The 20727-nt window shown below is 46.5% G+C and overlaps 1 protein-coding gene across 1 annotated transcript in view; it reads left to right on the top strand.

The window, feature by feature from the left end:
* The window catches only part of LOC139392958 (exocyst complex component 4), a 224487-nt gene that overhangs the window by 73835 nt on the left and 129925 nt on the right, over positions 1 to 20727 (top strand). The window contains exon 9 of the mRNA XM_071141269.1: positions 15351 to 15447. Coding sequence (XP_070997370.1) covers positions 15351 to 15447 — 97 coding nt within the window. The remainder of the gene's footprint in view (positions 1 to 15350; positions 15448 to 20727) is intronic.

Raw genomic sequence — 20727 nt, 5'->3', positions numbered from 1 at the left:
TGTCTCCTTATAGTTCTAGAACACCATGTCTGTCAAGTCTTGTCTCAGCTGATGTCTCCTTATAGTTCTAGGACACCATGCCTGTCAAGTCTGTCTATCAGCTGATGTCTCCTTATAGCTCTAGAGCACCGTGCCTGTCAAGTCTGTCTATCAGCTGATGTCTCCTTATAGCTCTAGAGCACCGTACCTGTCAAGTCTGTCTATCAGCTGATGTCTCCTTATAGCTCTAGAACACCGTGCCTGTCAAGTCTGTCTATCAGCTGATGTCTCCTTATAGTTCTAGAACACCATGTCTGTCAAGTCTGTCTATCAGCCCAGCAGATGTCTCCTTATAGCTCTAGAGCACCATGCCTGTCAAGTCTGTCTATCAGCAGATGTCTCCTTATAGTTCTAGAACACCGTGCCTGTCAAGTCTGTCTATCAGCTGATGTCTCCTTATAGTTCTAGAACACCGTGCCTGTCAAGTCTGTCTATCAGCTGATGCCTCCTTATAGCTCTAGAGCATCGTGCCTGTCAAGTCTGTCTATCAGCTGATGTCTCCTTATAGCTCTAGAGCACCGTGCCTGTCAAGTCTGTCTATCAGCTGATGTCTCCTTATAGCTCTAGAGCACCGTGCCTGTCAAGTCTGTCTATCAGCAGATGTCTCCTTATAGCTCTAGAGCACCGTGCCTGTCAAGTCTGTCTATCAGCAGATGTCTCCTTATAGCTCTAGAGCACGTAAGGGGCTCTGATTGACATAAGAAAAACATAGACATTGCCAAAAATTGTGTTTATTGACTTCTTTTCCCTCACCTCAGTCACGTCTCTCTCACTGTGTGTGTGAATGATTTTATAAAATAAAATATTTATTCTTCTATGCAAATGTTGTTGGTCAGCACAATAAAACAAGTCCCAAATGGAAAGGAAGTAGATTGTTTTTCCTCTGCAGCCCGATGAAATCAACCAAAACAAGCTCAATAACTCAATGCATGCACACACTCCTATTGAATATGCCTTCACCTGTATTGTGAACAGGCCTAGGCTACATTTTGATTTACCCAGATTATCAGTAGAGATTTACCATTCAAATAAATGACCAGTATGTTGTTATGTAAAAACGAATTGATTGTATGATTGAATAATTGATTCATTAATGCATACATTGCTGTCTTAGAAAAAATATAATGATAATGAACTCAAGATATCTGTCTGGATTAAGTGCCTTTCTGTGACTTTGGCAAATGTGCCATCTTTTCTTTGCCGTGGAGTCGTTTTGGTATCGCGTATCGTGATGGTATCGAGTTTCGTGATGGTATCGCGTATCGTGATGGTATCGCGTATCGTGATGGTATCGCGTATCGTGATGGTATCGCGTATCGTGATGGTATCGTGTATCGTGATGGTATCGCGTATCATGATGGAATCGAGTTTCGTGATGGTATCGCGTATCGTGATGGTATCGCGTATCGTGATGGTATCGCGTATCGTGATGGTATCGCGTATCGTGATGGTATCGCGTATCGTGATGGTATCGCGTTTCGTGTTGCTCAACCTGGTATTCAAGTTAAAATGATGGTGTTACAACACTAGTGTCTGTCTCTTTCTGCCTGTCTCTTTCTGACTGCCTGTCTCTTTCTGCCTGCCTGTCTCTTTCTGCCTGCCTGTCTCTTTCTGCCTGCCTGTCTCTTTCTGCCTGTCTCTTTCTGCCTGTCTCTTTCTGCCTGCCTGTCTCTTTCTGCCTGTCTCTTTCTGCCTGCCTGTCTCTTTCTGCCTGCCTGTCTCTTTCTGCCTGCCTGTCTCTTTCTGCCTGCCTGTCTCTTTCTGCCTGCCTGTCTCTTTCTGCCTGCCTGTCTCTTTCTGCCTGCCTGTCTCTTTCTGCCTGCCTGTCTCTTTCTGCCTGCCTGTCTCTTTCTGCCTGTGTATTCACACTTATTTTGTGTACTTTGCACACGCTAATGGCTGTGTGTCTCCTAGACTAGACCTCCCTTCCTTTAATAACAATGAATGAATTGCTACTGAAGTGGAGCCACACAGCCCGTGTTTGGACTATCACAGCCCATGTTTGGACTATCACAGCCCGTGTTTGGACTATCACAGCCCGTGTTTGGACTATCACAGCCCGTGTTTGGACTATCACAGCCCGTGTTTGGACTATCACAGCCCGTGTTTGGACTATCACAGCCCGTGTTTGGACCATCACAGCCCGTGTTTGGACCATCACAGCCCGTGTTTGGACCATCACAGCCCGTGTTTGGACCATCACAGCCCGTGTTTGGACCATCACAGCCCGTGTTTGGACCATCACAGCCCGTGTTTGGACCATCACAGCCCGTGTTTGGACCATCACAGCCCGTGTTTGGACCATCACAGCCCGTGTTTGGACCATCACAGCCCGTGTTTGGACCATCACAGCCCGTGTTTGGATCATCACAGCCCGTGTTTGGACCATCACAGCCCGTGTTTGGACCATCACAGCCCGTGTTTGGACCATCACAGCCCGTGTTTGGACCATCACAGCCCGTGTTTGGACCATCACAGCCCGTGTTTGGACTATCACAGCCAGTTGGCAGTCAAGCCGGTCTCTGAAAGGCCACAGAGATCCATGTTGTTGTGTCAAATTATTTCAAAGGACCCCACAAAAATGGCCATTTATAAACAGTTTGTGTTACAGTATTTGTTTTTTATGTGACAGAGAAATGCCCTGACTTCAAAGATAGAGAGTAGTACTCAGTTAAACACAAGATGTACATTTAAGAAGCTGTTGTGGTTGATATTGCTTGTGCAGCTTTCAGTTTGGAGCCTTGGGTATGTTAAAACAGGCAGTTAATTGCTGGAAATGATAAGTCTCTCTGATTAGCAGCGTGGCTGGCCATATCTATTCATTTCAACACTGCTACTCTGAAACAATTTGAAAATACGGGCCCTGATCAGTGATCCCGACTTATTGGTAAAGCTTATAAAATATATTTTTATTTTTTTTAATGGTTAAAATTTAGTGTAGTTACCAGATTAATTGCGTTTATAAACCGGGTAGCTTGGCTCCTGGATGCTGATTGGCTGAAAGCTGTGGTATATCAGACCATATTCCACAGGTAGGACCAAAAAATACTTTTTACTGTTTGTATTACGTTGGTAACCAGTTTATAATAGCAATAAGGCACCTCGGGGGGTTGTGGTATATGGCTAAGGGCTGTATCCAGGCTCTCTGCGTTGTGTTGTGCTTAAGAACAGCCCTTAGCCGTGGTATATTGCCGATATACCACACCTCCTTGCACATTATTGCTTAATTAGACACAGTTGACAAAATAGTTATTAGAAATATCAAACTAATATCAAACTAGAGACTACAACAAACATACAAAACTAGACCATAAAACAGCTTTGTCAGACTAATTGGAGCCTCGCTCCTCTGTGATTTTTCATCAGTACACCCCCCCCCCCCCCCCCCCCCCCCCACACCACTCACACACAAACATCCATCCGTTTACATTCAGCGGACCAATGATCTCCTCCGCAGAGCTTCCATTTGGAGAGAAACATGTGAAATTGAATTACGCTGCTGTTTCCCCACTCCTCCAACTCATTTAGACACTCTCTGTTCCTCGCATTCCCCCTCTCCAAATTAAATCACTGCAAAACTGAAAGCATCTGAATAGTGCATAGATACTTTGGGTAAGAGCTTGCTATCCACTCAATTGACAAATTTGTTTACTTTTCCCCTTAGCCTGGTCCCAGATCTAGCATAACAATGACCATAGGAATTGGCGATACAGCAAACAGATCTGGGAGCAGGCTACTTGATGCCCAGTGTAGACCACTGACTTGATAGAAGATGGTCCGTATAGACTCATTAACAGCTTGTTCTCAATAGACACATGGCTTTATGCCATGTAATGCCCTAATATGTCACCGTTCACTAATCAGTCACCAGTACTGAGCTGTATGGGTTATATGACTAGTTAAGTAGTTTCTCTACGGGGGCTGGTTGAACCATAGTTGAGGGAGGGAGAGGGTTACTCATTACTCAATGTGTCTGTCAACATCAGCAGTTTGAACTGCAGAGTATTTTGACGGTAGGTTTTTGTAGCACAGTTATCCGTAGTGAGGCGTTGGCCTGTGAAGCCAAGATCCATTGTGGATTGAAAAGGAGCATGTGGAAGGTATTGGAACAATGTGATAATACAAGATGGAGGGGAGCAATCTTGGTTGGATGTGTTGTATGACATGTCATAAATGAGTCGCAGGTGTGGTGTCGGGTTCACGCTCCAGTCCCTGATACTGAAATGCAGGTCTTGGAGTAAATGACACCTTTTCCCTTCACGTTTTCATTCACCCTTTGAATTGCTACACCACCTCGGTGATATCGTTGTTTTGAAAGATGAAATGGAAGGTTCTTTGGATACTTGGCAGGCTATTACAGTAGAAAGGTTGCATTTTTTTGTTCATTTTTTATAAACTGAACGTAAAGCACCACATAAAGCCATAGAGAAACACACACACACACACACACACACACCTCAACAGCAACTGCATTCCACTTCCCCCTAACCTCCGGTCATAATACCTGTGTTAGGAGCGCTTCATGTTCTATTGACTGATTCCTGTGGGCAGATGATAATGGTTAAAACAACATTAGTATTTGATTGTCTTTCTGCCTCTCCCCAGTCTCCTCACCTTCTGGGCACTGGGAGACCAAAGCTCTCCCTAGTCTCCTCACCTTCTGGGCACTGGGAGACCAAAGCTCTCCTCAGTCTCCTCACCTTCTGGGCACTGGGAGACCAAAGCTCTCTCCAGTCTCCTCACCTTCTGGGCACTGGGAGACCAAAGCTCTCCCCAGTCTCCTCACCTTCTGGGCACTGGGAGACCAAAGCGCTCTCCAGTCTCCTCACCTTTTGGGCACTGGGAGACCAAAGCTCTCCAGTCTCCTCACCTTCTGGGGACTGGGAGACCAAAGCTCTCCCCAGTCTCCTCACCTTCTGGGTACTGGGAGACCAAAGCTCTCTCCAGTCTCCTCACCCTCTGGGCTCTGGGAGATCAAATCTCTCCCCACCCTTTGGGCTCTGGGAGATCAAATCTCTCCCCACCCTCTGGGCTCTGGGAGATCAAGCCCAGTGGAGGCTGTAGGATCTCATCAGTGGGAGGTGATTGAATTAGTTGAGTGTTGAAATGAGTTTGGGAGCTGGTGATTTGCCGGGAAATGCACTGCGCTTGTTGTAATAATAACATCAGTGTTCCCCTCTCCTCTGTAACGGGGCTTCAGCAGGCTGCTTGGGAGATGATGGGTTGTTTAGATGCTGGGGACAGACACTGATTAGCTTGTGGATGTTTTGAGGAAGTTAGTGCTAAATAATTTGAAAAATATAAGATTGTTACAGTTATACTATATAAGAGACTGAACTAATGCATAATTGTGTCATGCATCAGAACGTTCATAGAGTCAGGCATCAGAACGTCCATAGAGTCAGGCATCAGAACGTTCATAGAGTCAGGCATCAGAACGTCCATAGAGTCAGGCATCAGAACGTTCATAGAGTCAGGCATCAGAACGTTCATAGAGTCAGGCATCAGAACGTCCATAGAGTCAGGCATCAGAACGTCCATAGAGTCAGGCATCAGAACGTCCATAGAGTCAGGCATCAGAACGTTCATAGAGTCAGGCATCAGAACGTCCATAGAGTCAGGCATCAGAACGTTCATAGAGTCAGGCATCAGAACGTCCATAGAGTCAGGCATCAGAACGTCCATAGAGTCAGGCATCAGAACGTCCATAGAGTCAGGCATCAGAACGTCCATAGAGTCAGGCATCAGAACGTCCATAGCGTCAGGCATCAGAACGTCCATAGCGTCAGGCATCAGAACGTCCATAGCGTCAGGCATCAGAACGTTTGTAACAATGAAATTACACGATGTGACATCCGTGAATAGGGTAGTAGATATACAGTATGATCTAGATAGTGGATGAGTAGGGTTGTAGATATACTGGATGGTGTAGATATTAGATGTATGTTCATGTTTATTATTGTATAATGTAGGGTCTCCAGTTGATCCATCTTCAGGTTCATCCAGATGTCAGGGAATAATATAGAGGTGAAGAGATGAGGAGAAAGAGAGAAGTTCCTCCTGTATTTTGTCAGACACACAGACACAGGGGACGATGTGTTGGTGGGAGGGAGGGGATAGGGCAGCAGGCAGGAGGGGAAGGAGGGGGTGTGATGGCTGACAGAGAGCAGAAGCTTAATCACAGATGGGTATAAAGAGAGGTGGAGAGAAGGGGGGGGGGTGTTTTCCCAACTCTGGGCTAATTTTAATCAGCATGGGCCCTGTCATCATAGGGAGGCTGTCACCGCCACAGCCGTGTTTACCTTTAATCTAGCCCAAGCTGATTGGAGAAGAGAAAAGGAGAGAGGGGAGGGATGAGAGAACCTCCCGTCCTCTGAAACCTCCAACTCCCCTCAACCCTCGACTCCGGCCAGAACGCAGGAGGTGCTTCATCGTAGAGAAAATAGAAAGCAATGTCCTCTCAAACCCCCCACACCTCTATCCTGCAGCGTTCAATTAATAGTGTGGTGAACTCGGCTGTGCCCCCTTCATCAGCCTCCCTGTGACAACCTGAGTCAGGAGGCCACAGAGTAAAGATAGCTGTTTGATATAGAACCTTGATTGGAAGTTGGAGCGCTGTTGTTTTTATTTCCCCCTCAGAATGCAGTGAGATTGGGATGTTGCTATAGGGAAGTATGACTAGGTTGGGCTGCAGTGTGTCTCGTCGTAGCTTCAATGCTAAGCTAGCCATTGTATCAGATTTTACGGCCTTTCTCATAAGTCGATGCCGGGAATATCCATGCGTCTGGTGATTGGGTAGCTTAGTGACCCCTCTTGCTATGTGTACACTGGTTCAGTAGGCTAATGTAATGGGATTGGTGTTAAGGGCTATTTTCTACACATAACAGCCCTGATATAATGGAATTGCTCTTCACCCTAGGAGCTGTAGTCAATTATATCTCCTTCTTTCCATTACTCTTTACTTAGATTGAAGACCTCACCTCTGCCTGTTTGTCTGTATAAGGCTGGTCAAAAGTCTGTCCCATTGGGATCAGTACAGCCTCCTCTCCAACTGAGCTAAGAACACACTCATACTAAATAACTACCCAGTAGCACTCCTTTCTGTCATCATGAAGTGCTTTGAGAGGCTAGTCAAGGATCACATCACCGCCACCTTACCGGCCACCCTAGACCCACTTCAGTTTGCATACTGTCCCAACAGGTCCACAGATGACGCAATCGCCATCACACTGCACACTGCCCTACCTATGTAAGAATGCTGTTCATTGTCTACAGCTCTGCATTCAACACCATAGTACCCTCCAAGCTCATCATCAAGCTGGAGGCCCTGGTTCTCAACCCTTCCCTGTGCTACTGGGTCCTGGACTTTCTGATTGGCCGCCCCCTGGTGGTGAAGGTAAGAAACAACATCTCCACTTCACTGATCCTCAACACTGGGGCCCTACAAGGTTGTGTGCTCAGCCCTCTCCTGTACTCCCTGTTCACTCACGACTGCGGGGCCATGCACACCTCCAACTCGATCATCAAGTTTGCAGACGACACAACAGTAGTGGGCTTGATTACCAACAACGATGAAACCGCCTACAGGGAGGAGGTGAGGGCCCTCGGACTGTGGTGTCAGGAAAACAACCTCTCACTCGACGTCAACAAAACGAAGGAGATGATCGTGGACTTCAGAAAACAGCAGAGGGAGCACCCCCTTATCCCCATCGAAGGGTCAGCAGTGGATAAGGTGGAACATTTTAAGTTAATCGGCGTATACATCACAGACAAACTGAAATGGTCCACCCACACAGACAGTGTGGTAAAGAAGGCACAGCAGCGCCTCTTCAACCTCAGGAGGCTGAAGAAATCTGGCTTGTCACCCAAAACCCTAACAAACATTTACAGATGCACAATCGAGAGCCTGTCGGGCTGTATCACAGCCTGGCACGGCAACTGGTACGGTATGTGACCAATAAAATTAGATTTGATACTTATGGCTCTGGATAGAAACAACGCTGTCCCTGCAGTACCCCACATTTGTAAAAGCTGAAGTTCTCTCTATTGAAGTTGATGTGACTGCACTAGCCATCCTGTACTGCAACCATCTGACTGTCATGTTGGTGCCACTCCTTGTACCGTCACAGTGCATGTCTACTGTCTCTCCTGGATTAGCCTGCATAATCTTCTCTCCATTTTGAGCACTGCAGACTAAGAAGTCAGTGCTTTCCTGGTATGAAACCTTGCCATCTTTCCAACACTCACAACTGTACCGGCCGGAGTCTGACTGAGATTATTGATCTGGAGAAATAAACTCCTCTGACTCAAACTCCGTTCCAGTCGATCCCTAAATCCAGGCAGTGATATTCTCAAGGTAAGAGTTGGAAGTGTTCCACAGCAGTGGGCTCTCTTCAGCAGTGGATCTGAAGAACAAACAGTCTTCTCTTTTAACATTAGAAACATAAAAATCTGAATATTCCCCTTCTGACTTGATTGCCTCATATGCACACTACCTGTCAAAAGTTTTAGAACACCTACTCATTCAAGGGTTTTTCTTTATTTTTACTATTTTCTACATTGTAGGATAAAAGTGAAGACGTCAAAACTATGAAATAACACATATGGAATCATGTAGTAACCAAAAAAGTGTTAAACAGATAAATATATTTTATATTTGAGTTCCTTCAAACAGCCACCCTTTGCCTTGATGACAGCTTTGCACACCATCTGTGAGATGTCCGTCTGCTGTCTGTCTGCTGGTAACACACTGCTGTCTGTCTGCTGGTAACACACTGCTGTCTGTCTGCTGGTAACACACTGCTGTCTCTGACTCTGTTAGTTGATTATTTGAATCATACGCCATGGCCGCCTTTTAGGTCACACGTCAGTGTTGTACTGACGCTGAAAAACAGAACAGTGCCACCCTCTGGCAGGAGGATAGAACTGCAGGTTGACGATATTCACTTCTGCCAGCTGTTGAAAGTTTGCCTCTCCAAATACCCTTTGTTTGTAATAGTCCCTCATCTCTCCAAGTGAATATAAGCCCATTAATTAATAACCATCTGGTACCTCAACTTATTATCTTAGTCTGCACTTGACAGCTGTGTATTTGCTGTGTATTCATTATAAAAACTGGGGGTCAACCGAGCCACTAGGCGCGCTACAACACTCAATAATTAATTCAACTCAATTTACAGATATTGTCCCTTCAAATTAATTTTAATAATAGAAGCGTCTCATTAGGAGCCAATCAAACATGAGGACTTGGTGGAATGGGGAGTCTGGTGCCGACCGGGAGGTCCATGCAATATTGAACTGGCCTGATCTTATAAGAGCTAGATGGGGGAGGGAGACCTTATGCACCAGTCAACTGACTGGGTTGGGTTGGGTTGGTTCCTGGATTGGGTTTTGCCCCGACTGTTGCACTCGTACAATAGACACACGGGCATTGCAAGCACATATAGGCACTGGCAGATGAACAGATGCACACTAAACAGTCGCACAGAGGCTCGCACGCTTCCGTCCGTAAGAAAGAAGGAAGCTCCCACTAACCCTGTTCCCTGAGGGGTTAACAGTGGCCTCACACTGTTTGGAGGGCCTTCTGTGTGTTCTGTCTAGGACAACTAAAACAGATGAACACTTTCAATCATGCACAGACACACCAAGGCGTACACACACCGTTTAAACGAGGCATTATGAATGTTTGGACATCCGTCTGTGTATTTGGTAGATTCTAACACATACACGTTCACACACATTCGTACACACACTTGGTAAATTCATGATGTTGAGTGTTTGGCCGTTATGCTGCAGTATCAGTACATACAAATTTGTATAGACACACACACGCTCTCTGAGGGATTAGGACTGTTTTTCCTTCACACTTCTGGTCCCTGTGTATTATAAAACACACACACACTCTGGCCTTCAGAGACGTGGAGTGTGTTAGAGAAGGCATTGCACGTCCTGCCTTTCCCCTCTAGATCCGGGCACTGACGGAATACATCACAGGATCAAACCATTTCTAATCAAACCCAGGAAAGTGTGGCTAATGCAATTTCACTAAGTCACTGACTGGCTTGATTGCATGTGGGCTGCGGAGTGTGTGGAGGGCGCCGTGGGAGGGGGGTGGAGGCTGTCGAGGCGGTGTATATCTGTGGAGGTGTGTATGTTAGAAGCAAGTTCACCATGGCGTTGATATGGTGTGTGTGTGTGTGTGTGTTCTCTCCAGGTGTCTGTCTGGAGGTGTTGGGTGTCGTGACTGTAGATGTGTAAGGTGTAGTGGTGGGAGGGGTATTGGAGGGATTTGCCTGTATAATAAGGTTATAGTGGTGTGAGGGGTATTGGAGGGACTGGCCTGTATAATAAGGTTATAGTGGTGGGAGGGGTATTGGAGGGATTTGCCTGTATAATGTAGTGATAGTGTTATAGTGGTGGGAGGGGTATTGGAGGGATTTGCCTGTATAATAAGGTTATAGTGGTGGGAGGGGTACTGGAGGGACTGGCCTGTATAATGTAATGATAGTGTTAGAGTGGTGTGAGGGGTATTGGAGGGATTTGCCTGTATAATAAGGTTATAGTGGTGGGAGGGGTACTGGAGGGACTGGCCTGTATAATGTAGTGATAGTGTTATAGTGGTGTGAGGGGTACTGGAGGGACTGGCCTGTATAATGTAGTGATAGTGTTATAGTGGTGTGAGGGGTACTGGAGGGACTGGCCTGTATAATGTGGTTATAGTGGTGGGAGGGGTACTGGAGGGACTGGCCTGTATAATGTAGTGATAGTGTTATAGTGGTGGGAGGGGAACTGGAGGGACTGGCCTGTATAATGTAGTGATAGTGTTGTTGTGGTGTGAGGGGTACTGGAGGGACTGGCCTGTATAATGTAGTGATAGTGTTGTAGTGGTGTGAGGGGTACTGGAGGGATTGGCCTGTATAATGTAGTGATAGTGTTGTAGTGGTGTGAGGGGTGCTGGAGGGACTGGCCTGTATAATGTAGTGATAGTGTTGTAGTGGTGGGAGGGGTACTGGAGGGACTGGCCTGTATAATGTAGTGATAGTGTTGTAGTGGTGGGAGGGGTACTGGAGGGACTGGCCTGTATAATGTAGTGATAGTGTTATAGTGGTGTGAGGGGTACTGGAGGGACTGGCCTGTAGAATGTAGTGATAGTGTTGTAGTGGTGGGAGGGGTACTGGAGGGACTGGCCTGTATAATGTAGTGATAGTGTTGTAGTGGTGGGAGAGGTACTGGAGGGACTGGCCTGTATAATGTAGTGATAGTGTTGTAGTGGTGGGAGGGGTACTGGAGGGACTAGCCTGTATAATGTAATGATAGTGTTGTAGTGGTGGGAGGGGTACTGGAGGGACTGGCCTGTATAATGTAGTGATAGTGGTATAGTGGTGGGAGGGGTACTGGAGGGACTGGCCTGTATAATGTAGTGATAGCGTTGTAGTGGTGGGAGGTGTACTGGAGGGACTGGCCTGTATAATGTAGTGATAGTGTTATAGTGGTGTGAGGGGTACTGGAGGGACTGGCCTGTATAATGTAGTGATAGTGTTATAGTGGTGGGAGGGGTACTGGAGGGACTGGCCTGTATAATGTAGTGATAGTGTTGTAGTGGTGGGAGGGGTACTGGAGGGACTGGCCTGTATAATGTAGTGATAGTGTTATAGTGGTGTGAGGGGTACTGGAGGGACTGGCCTGTATAATGTAGTGATAGTGTTGTTGTGGTGTGAGGGGTACTGGAGGGACTGGCCTGTATAATGTAGTGATAGTGTTGTAGTGGTGTGAGGGGTACTGGAGGGACTGGCCTGTATAATGTGGTTATAGTGGTGGGAGGGGTATTGGAGGGACTGGCCTGTATAATGTAGTGGTGTGAGGGGTACTGGAGGGACTGGCCTGTATAATGTAGTGATAGTGTTGTAGTGGTGTGAGGGGTACTGGAGGGACTGGCCTGTATAATGTAGTGATAGTGTTGTAGTGGTGGGAGGGGTACTGGAGGGACTGGCCTGTATAATGTAGTGATAGTGTTATAGTGGTGTGAGGGGTACTGGAGGGACTGGCCTGTATAATGTAGTGATAGTGTTGTAGTGGTGGGAGGGGTACTGGAGGGACTGGCCTGTATGATGTAGTGATATTGTTACTTCATTCCCTTCCGCATCTGCTCTCCCGCAGGGTATGGACACGCCCTTCTGGCTAATCCTGGATCAGCCTCTACCACTGGGGATAGACCCACACACGCACTCACTCACACTGACACACGCACTCACTCACTCACTCACTCACTCACACTGACACACACACGCACTCATTCTGACACACGCACTCACACTGACACACGCACTCACACCCTCAGCCTGGATGTTCTGTTGTTTATAAGAGTTGCCAGGAGTCTGACCTCTGACCTGCTATCAGAGCCATCACTGTCCAGATGACTCTGAAAAGAAACATCATGAATATTAACACGCTTAATAAAATATTAATGTGGTCCATGCCCATTTGGCAGCCACACCTGGGACTAAGGACCACTGGGGTCGCTCCATGCCCATTTGGCAGCCACACCTGGGACTCTAAGGACCATTGGGGTCGCTCCATGCCCATTTGGCAGCCACACCTGGGACTCTAAGGACCATTGGGGTCGCTCCATGCCCATTTGGCAGCCACACCTGGGACTTTAAGGACCATTGGGGTCGCTCCATGCCCATTTGGCAGCCACACCTGGGACTCTAAGGACCATTGGGGTCGCTCCATGCCCATTTGGCAGCCACACCTGGGACTCTAAGGACCATTGGGGTCGCTCCATGCCTCTTTTGTCTGACACTGATGCAGATGTTTAGAGCAGGAAATGACATTTGTCACCATAATCAGGAAGTACACACGTTGTTGCATATTTAGCTGGGCATTCTGATAGAAACCATACGTGGGAGCGAATTCAGTGTTGGCAACCAATACTGGATCCTCTATGACTGTGATACTTGGAGGAGTTATCATGTGTGCGTAAGTTTGCGTTACATGTCTGTTTGTTTGAAAGTTCATGATTACGGAACAGAAGTTGACTGTCTGTCTGTGTCTCTCTCTCTCTCCCTCTCTCTCTCTCTCTCTCTCTCTTTCTCTCTCTTTCTCTCTCTTTCTCTCTCTCTTTCTCTCTCTCTCTCTCTTTTGCTGTGCCTGGTATGAGTGTGTGGCAGCAGCTTTTTCTTGGGGGCATATTTGAGTCTTAATTGAATCGTCAGAAAGGGAGGGAGGGAGAATTAGAACCTGGGCACTCTTTCCACTTAGCAACAAGAAGCTGTTCCCACACAAATGAATTTTCATGGAAACAGCAGAGAAAATGTCGTCTAAAAGCTTTTGAATGGAATGAAAGCATCTCTTCTTTGTAATGAGTGTAGGGGATGGATGGATGGGGAACGAGAGAGGAGTTGTCTCCATGGTTTACAATGGAGCGGGTTTCATTACAACTATCAGAGAGTATCAGGAGGCTGAGGGAACAATGTGATGATGTACATTTGAATGCAGGGTTATACAGGTAAAGCTGACTGGAGACTGTCTTTCACACCATCAATACAGGTAAAGCTGACTGGAGACTGGCTTTCACACCATCAATGCAGGTAAACTGACTAGAGACTGGCTTTCACACCATCAATGCAGGTAAACTGACTAGAGACTGACTGGCTTCAACACCATCAATGCAGGTAAACTGACTAGAGACTGACTGGCTTCAACACCATCAATGCAGGTAAACTGACTAGAGACTGACTGGCTTCAACACCATCAATGCAGGTAAACTGACTAGAGACTGACTGGCTTCAACACCATCAATGCAGGTAAACTGACTAGAGACTGACTGGCTTTCACACCATCAATGCAGGTAACACTGACTGGGGACTGGCTTTCACACCACCAATGCAGGTAACACTGACTGGGGACTGGCTTTCACACCATCAATGCAGGTAACACTGACTGGGGACTGGCTTTCACACCACCAATGCAGGTAACACTGACTGGGGACTGGCTTTCACACCATCAATGCAGGTAACACTGACTGGGGACTGGCTTTCACACCACCAATGCAGGTAACACTGACTGGGGACTGGCTTTCACACCATCAATACAGATAAACTGACTGGAGACTGGCTTTCACACCATCAATGCAGTTAAAGCTGACTGGAGACTGACTGGCTTCAACACCATCAATGCAGGGTTATGCAGGTAAAGCTGACTGGCTTCAACACCATCAGTAGGCGTTGTTTGTCTGTTGTAATATAGACTCAGAGGTCTAGTTTAGATTGAAATACCACGCACACCACACAAGCACGCACGCAAAACGCACACACTTCAACAAACTCCCAGACCCCATATCCGTGATTATATCAGCCCAATGTATCTCTGGCATGTGCAGCACCACACCAAGTACAGTGTTTATGTTAAAGCACATCCCAGTTAGAAGCAATGGGAGAAACTGTTCAGAATGCTAGTCAATAGAATTCACTATTAACCAGTGTCCTCTAGACTCCAAGCCACTGATAAAATACTGTCAATCCAAAGCCGAAAGACAACTGACAACCCTCTCCAGTGGTTAAAAAGTGATGTGTGAAATTTTAATGAATAATAGTGTCTCTGTGCACTGTGGGGGAGGGGGGAGCAACGCCACTGTCGATTCGCACCTCTCCGTTATTTATATTCATTGATCCACCTGCATGGGACATCGTTCGCCGGCTTCGGTTTTTATCGACAACAGTCCGCAATTCCTTTATGTCAATTATATTGATTACTTCAGGTTGACTGGACGTAATGAGGAACAGTGGTGCACTTGATGCTTGATCGGCCCCTTTCACCCCCCCCCCTTCTCGCCCATCCTCTCCCCTACCCCCCCCGCCTACCCTCTCTCGCCCACCATCTCTCGCCCACCCCCAGGTCTGATTGAGTTACACACCAATGATTTTCTGATTAACCCTGTTAGCCGAGGGGTTCACCCATGCACTAGTGCAGGGGCATGGATGTGGGAGTCGGTGGAAGGGTCCAGTGAGTGTCTGAGTCCGGCTTTGCTGACTGCTGATAGGATGATGTCTTAATAATGGAAGATGATGGCTTTATTCTTTGCCTGATAAACCCAATCGGGACCTGTAGAAACATTGTATTTTAGCAACATGTGGCGGCCATTTACTGGGTCTAATATCCTCTCAATGGGGATGCTTTGGGTGAATCTGACGATTGATCGCGTCTGTGTTGTCCTTGATGGAGGACTGTTTACTCACCACATTAAAGGACTGTGTTACTCCCTCTGTCTGTTTCTTTGTCTCAGTCTTTCTCTTTCCCTCCTCACATTCCAGGTGGTGCAGATGATAACCTGATCGAAGGAGGAGAGATGAAGTTTGTCTGTAAACCTGGAGCCAGGAACATCACAGTGATCTTCCAGCCTCTCCTCAGGTAGGACTTACTAACCACACACACACACACGCGCACACACGCACACACGCACACACGCACACACACACAGACACAGATTCAATAATATGTGGCCATGGTCAATATGCACTAGAGGGAAGACAATGGCCTTTTATCATACCAGTCACAGAGAACAAGACAGATCATCCCTCAGACAACAACTACTTCCCTACGCTGTTCATTCACATTGATTCATTTTGACGTAATTTTCCCTAAAAGCCTTTAGTTTAGTCCAATCCACATTTTCCCTTTCAATGTCTTATGAGATCATTGGTCTGGTCCACTATGTATAGTCAATGTGAGAGGACGTCCATGATCCAAACAATGGGCAGCACTCAGACTGGAGCATGACTCTAAACCAGTAGAATGTCTACAATTAGATTATATCTCAGACTGGAGCATGACTCTAAACCAGTAGAATGTCTACAATTAGATTATATCTCAGACTGGAGCATGACTCTAAACCAATAGAATGTCTACAATTAGATTATATCTCAGACTGGAGCATGACTCTAAACCAGTAGAATGTCTACAATTAGATTATATCTCAGACTGGAGCATGACTCTAAACCAGTAGAATGTCTACAATTAGATTATATCTCAGACTGGAGCATGACTCTAAACCAGTAGAATGTCTACAATTAGATTATATCTCAGACTGGAGCATGACTCTAAACCAGTAGAATGTCTACAATTAGATTATATCTCAGACTGGAGCATGACTCTAAACCAGTAGAATGTCTACAATTAGATTATATCTCAGACTGGAGTATGACTCTAAACCAGTAGAATGTCTACAATTAGATTATATCTCAGACTGGAGCATGACTCTAAACCAGTAGAATGTCTACAATTAGATTATATCTCAGACTGGAGCATGACTCTAAACCAGTAGAATGTCTACAATTAGATGATATCTCAGACTGGAGCATGACTCTAAACCAGTAGAATGTCTACAATTAGATTATATCTCAGACTGGAGCATGACTCTAAACCAGTAGAATGTCTACAATTAGATTATATCCATTACGTCCTTAGTAATCCTTAGTAATCCTTAGTAATTAGTAATCCTCCCATTGATTATACTCTACCGCTTTCATAGCTGGACAGTCCATCCTCCCCCAAACCCCCACAATAAGGCAGATGATGGCCTACATTTTGAGTGTGCTTCCTGTCTGATGTTTACGGTTTTTAATATGGTCCTTATTTATGCTTAGCAATATTCCAGAATGTAATCCACCGTAGTGATTAGTATTGCCTACAGTGACAGTGTACTGTATATAACACGGTGTCCCCAAAGACTGGTGGAAATCCAATTTTCAAACAGCCTAATTAGATTGACCTTCCTTGCAGTGATGAATCACCAGGGCTCCCATTAAACTGTAATATTTCCCCTTACTTAGACTTGGAGCCAGTTGGTGCTGTACTGTACTGTAGGCCAACTGTGTGTGTGTGTGCCCCATTGTTGAACGCAAATGTCCTTTCCTCGTACAGAAGTCAACTACACCCTATCTCATTGAGACAGATGGCCCGGGTAGGGGCTGGATAGGGTCTGTGGTAGGGTCTGTGGAAGGTCTGGGTAGAGGCTGGATAGGGTCTGTGTAGGGGCTGTGGAAGGTCTGGGTAGGGGCTGGATAGGGTCTGTGGTAGGGTCTGGGTAGGGTCTGTGGAAGGTCTGGGTAGGGTCTGTGGAAGGTCTGGGTAGGGGCTGTGGAAGGTCTGGGTAGGGTCTGTGGAAGGTCTGGGTAGGGGCTGTGGAAGGTCTGGGTAGGGGCTGTGGAAGGTCTGGGTAGGGTCTGTGGAAGGTCTGGGTAGGGGCTGTGGAAGGTCTGGATATTGTCTGTGGTAGGGTCTGTGGAAGGTCTGGGTAGGGTCTGTGGAAGGTCTGGGTAGGGTCTGTGGAAGGTCTGGGTAGGGTCTGTAGAAGGTCTGGGTAGGGGCTGTGGAAGGTCTGGGTAGGGGCTGTGGAAGGTCTGGGTAGGGGTTGTGGAAGGTCTGTGGAAGGTCTGGGTAGGGTCTGTGGAAGGTCTGGGTAGGGTCTGTGGAAGGTCTGGGTAGGGTCTGTGGAAGGTCTGGGTAGGGTCTGTGGAAGGTCTGGGTAGGGTCTGTGGATGGTCTGGGTAGAGATACTTAACAGTGAGTGGCTGCTGCCGTTCCCTTGTTGTCAGTAATGGTTCAAATCAATCCCATTAAATCATCTCCATCTCTCTCTCTCTCTCTCTCTCTCTCTCTCTCTCTCTCTCCCCTCTCTCTCTCTCCCTCTCTCTCTCTCTCTCTCCCCCCCTCTATCTCCCTCTCTCCCTCTCTCTCTCCCCCCCTCTCTCTATCTCTCTCCCTCTCCCTGTGCACGAGTTCCCCTCTGAGCTGGCAGTGCCAACAGAGCTGTGTCACTACTCACTGGCAGATGTCTTTCTAATGTCTGTGTAGAGACCCAGCCCTGGCACCTCTGATAGAAGCCACTTTAATACCCACTGATACAGCTTATGGCTGTTTTTAATAGCAACTCCCATAACAGGTAATTGAGTAATACTGCATAGGAAATCAATGGAGTGGGAGGGGGGAAGTGAGTGAGTGAGTGAGTGAGTGAGTGAGTGAGTGAGTGTGGAATACAGGTCTTCACGGAACCACCTACAGTTGAAGTCGGAAGTTTACATACACTGGAGTCATTAAAACTTGTTTTTCAACCACCAAATTTCTTGTTTACAAACTGTAGTTTTGGCAAGTCGGTTAAGACCTCTACTTTGTGCATGACACACGTAATGGTTAATGTTATCAAATACTAATTGAGTGTATGTAAACTTCTGACCCACTGGGAAGGTGATGAAAGAAATAAAAGCTGAAATTAATAATTCTCTCTACTATTATTCTGACATTTCACATTCTTAAATTAAAGTGGTGATCCCTAACTGACCTAAGACAAGGACTTTTTACTAGGTTTAAATGTCAGGAATTGTGAAACACTGACTTAAAATGTATTTGGCTAAGGTGTATGTAAACTTCCCGACTTCAACTGTGCAGTCGTGGCCAAAAGTTTTGAATGACACAAATATGAATTTTCACAAAGTCTGCTGCCTCAGTTTGTATGATGGCAATTTGCATATACTCCAGAATGTTATAAAGAGTGATCAGATGAATTGCAATTAATTGCAAAGTCCCTCTTTGCCATGGAAATGAACTGAATCCCCCAAAAACATTTCCACTGCATTTCAGCCCTGACACAAAAGGACCAGCTGACATCATGTCAGTGATTCTCTCGTTAACACAGGTGTGTTAACAGGAGTGTTGACGAGGACAAGGCTGGAGATCACTCTGTCATGCTTATTGAGTTCGAATAACAGACTGGAAGCTTCAAAAGGAGGGTGGTGCTTGGAATCATTGTTCTTCATCTGTCAACCATGGTTACCTGCAATAAACACGTGCCGTCGTCATTGCTTTGCACAAAAAGGGCTTCACAGGCAAGGATATTTCTGCCAGATATTGCTGCCACCTAAATCAACCATTTATCGGATCATCAAGAACTTCAATGAGAGCGGCTCAATTGTTGTGAAGAAGACTTCAGGGCGCACAAGAAAGTCCAGCAAGCGCCAGGACCGTCTCCTAAAGTTGATTCAGCTGCGGGATCGGGGCACCACCTGTACAGAGCTTGCTCAGGAGTGGCAGTAGGCAGGTGTGAGTGCATCTGCAAGCACAGTGAGGCAAATACTTTTGGATGATGGCCTGGTGTCAAGAAGGGCAGCAAAGAAGCCACTTCTCTCCAGGAAAAACATCAGGGACAGACTGATATTCTGCATAAGGTACAGGGATTGGATTGCTGAGGACTGGGGTCCCCCACCTTCTAGAGCGGCACCTATCTCCCTCTTGCACTTTATCAGCTCCGGTTAATAAAGTAGCTGAAAACGTTTTATTTTCTGCTGCTTCCCTCACTCAGATTGGACCGACTCTAGATCTGACCAGATTCCATTCGGGGTCCATTCGGAACAGGTGTCTACTTAAAAATAATTTGTTTTTTTTGCAAATTGGGTCCAGGTGGGAAAGACACACACAAACACAAACACACACACAAACACAAACACAAAAACAAACAAACAAAAGTTGGACCCGTGTGTGTTGATCAATACTGTAGCGTAGGTGTAATTTGTGGCTGATAGCAGGGCTGGGCGTTGTAAAAGAGTGACTGGAGAATTGGTTGTGTGAACTGATTGTATTATAGTATATGTCCAGGCCTTTGTGACTGTGATATGTATATTGATACTGTTATAGGGTGGTCTAGCCCTTAAGGCTATATGGATCAATTCAGTGTATAGCTCTCTGCTTTTCTATACCAACAACTTGTATATCACTGGTATACACTAGCTAAATATAATGACTCCTGTTCCTATCTACTGTGTATTGGTGCAGGGGGGAGAGAAAGTGTTTTTCTAAGTATCAATTCTCAGCGGAAGGATCGATGGGGAAGTTTTATAAAGGGCTGTGTGTTTTCATTTAATGGAGGGTGTTTGGAGCGCCATAGTAAACGGCTGTGTGTGAGCTGCAGAACATCGATCAGGCTGAAAGAGGAGCTAGACTGCAGCAGCAGTCATAGTGTGTGTGTGTGGTTGTTCTGTTTGTTCTGTGCCAACATGCAGGCAATTCTTCCAGACACACACACACCGAGTGCAGCGTGAAGGGTTGTGCAGGTAGGGGGTAATTTAGTTTGACTTGTGGGGGTTTCCTGCTGACATTTGAGTGGTATTTAAACCCTGTGCCCTGACCGGCATTGGCATTTTGAAAAGGGACGACTCGGCGCCCGCTCCCTAATCTCTCCCTCTCCACCATCCTCTGCCTGTGGATGATGAGCCCTGGCACTGGTGTGTCTGTCTGTGTGTGTCCTGTGTTTGAGCAGCTGCCCGTCTTCAGTGGATAAGGTTTGGTTGTAGGGCTGCTGTGTAAATGTGAAGATGACAGAGCAGTGTAGAGGAATTATAACTGAGGCATCGTTATCACTGAGGCATCCAAACTGTCTCTCTCTTTTGGCCCACCAACAGTCAGTCTTTCCCCTCTCTCATCTTCTACCCACTTCCCCTAGCTGTATCAGTTTCAGACCAGTCCCTAGCCCAGCTCTATGCTGTATCAGTATCAGACCAGTCCCTAGCCCAGCTCTATGCTGTATCAGTATCAGACCAGTCCCTAGCCCAGCTCTATGCTGTATCAGTATCAGACCAGTCCCTAGCCCATCTCTGTGCTGTATTAGTATCAGACCAGTCCCTAGCCCATCTCTGTGCT

The sequence above is a fragment of the Oncorhynchus clarkii genome, chromosome 33 (genome assembly GCF_045791955.1).
Source record: "Oncorhynchus clarkii lewisi isolate Uvic-CL-2024 chromosome 33, UVic_Ocla_1.0, whole genome shotgun sequence".
Classification (NCBI taxonomy): domain Eukaryota; kingdom Metazoa; phylum Chordata; class Actinopteri; order Salmoniformes; family Salmonidae; genus Oncorhynchus; species Oncorhynchus clarkii.
The sequence above is the reverse complement of the archived record's forward strand: the minus strand, read 5'-3'. Positions and strand labels throughout refer to the sequence as shown.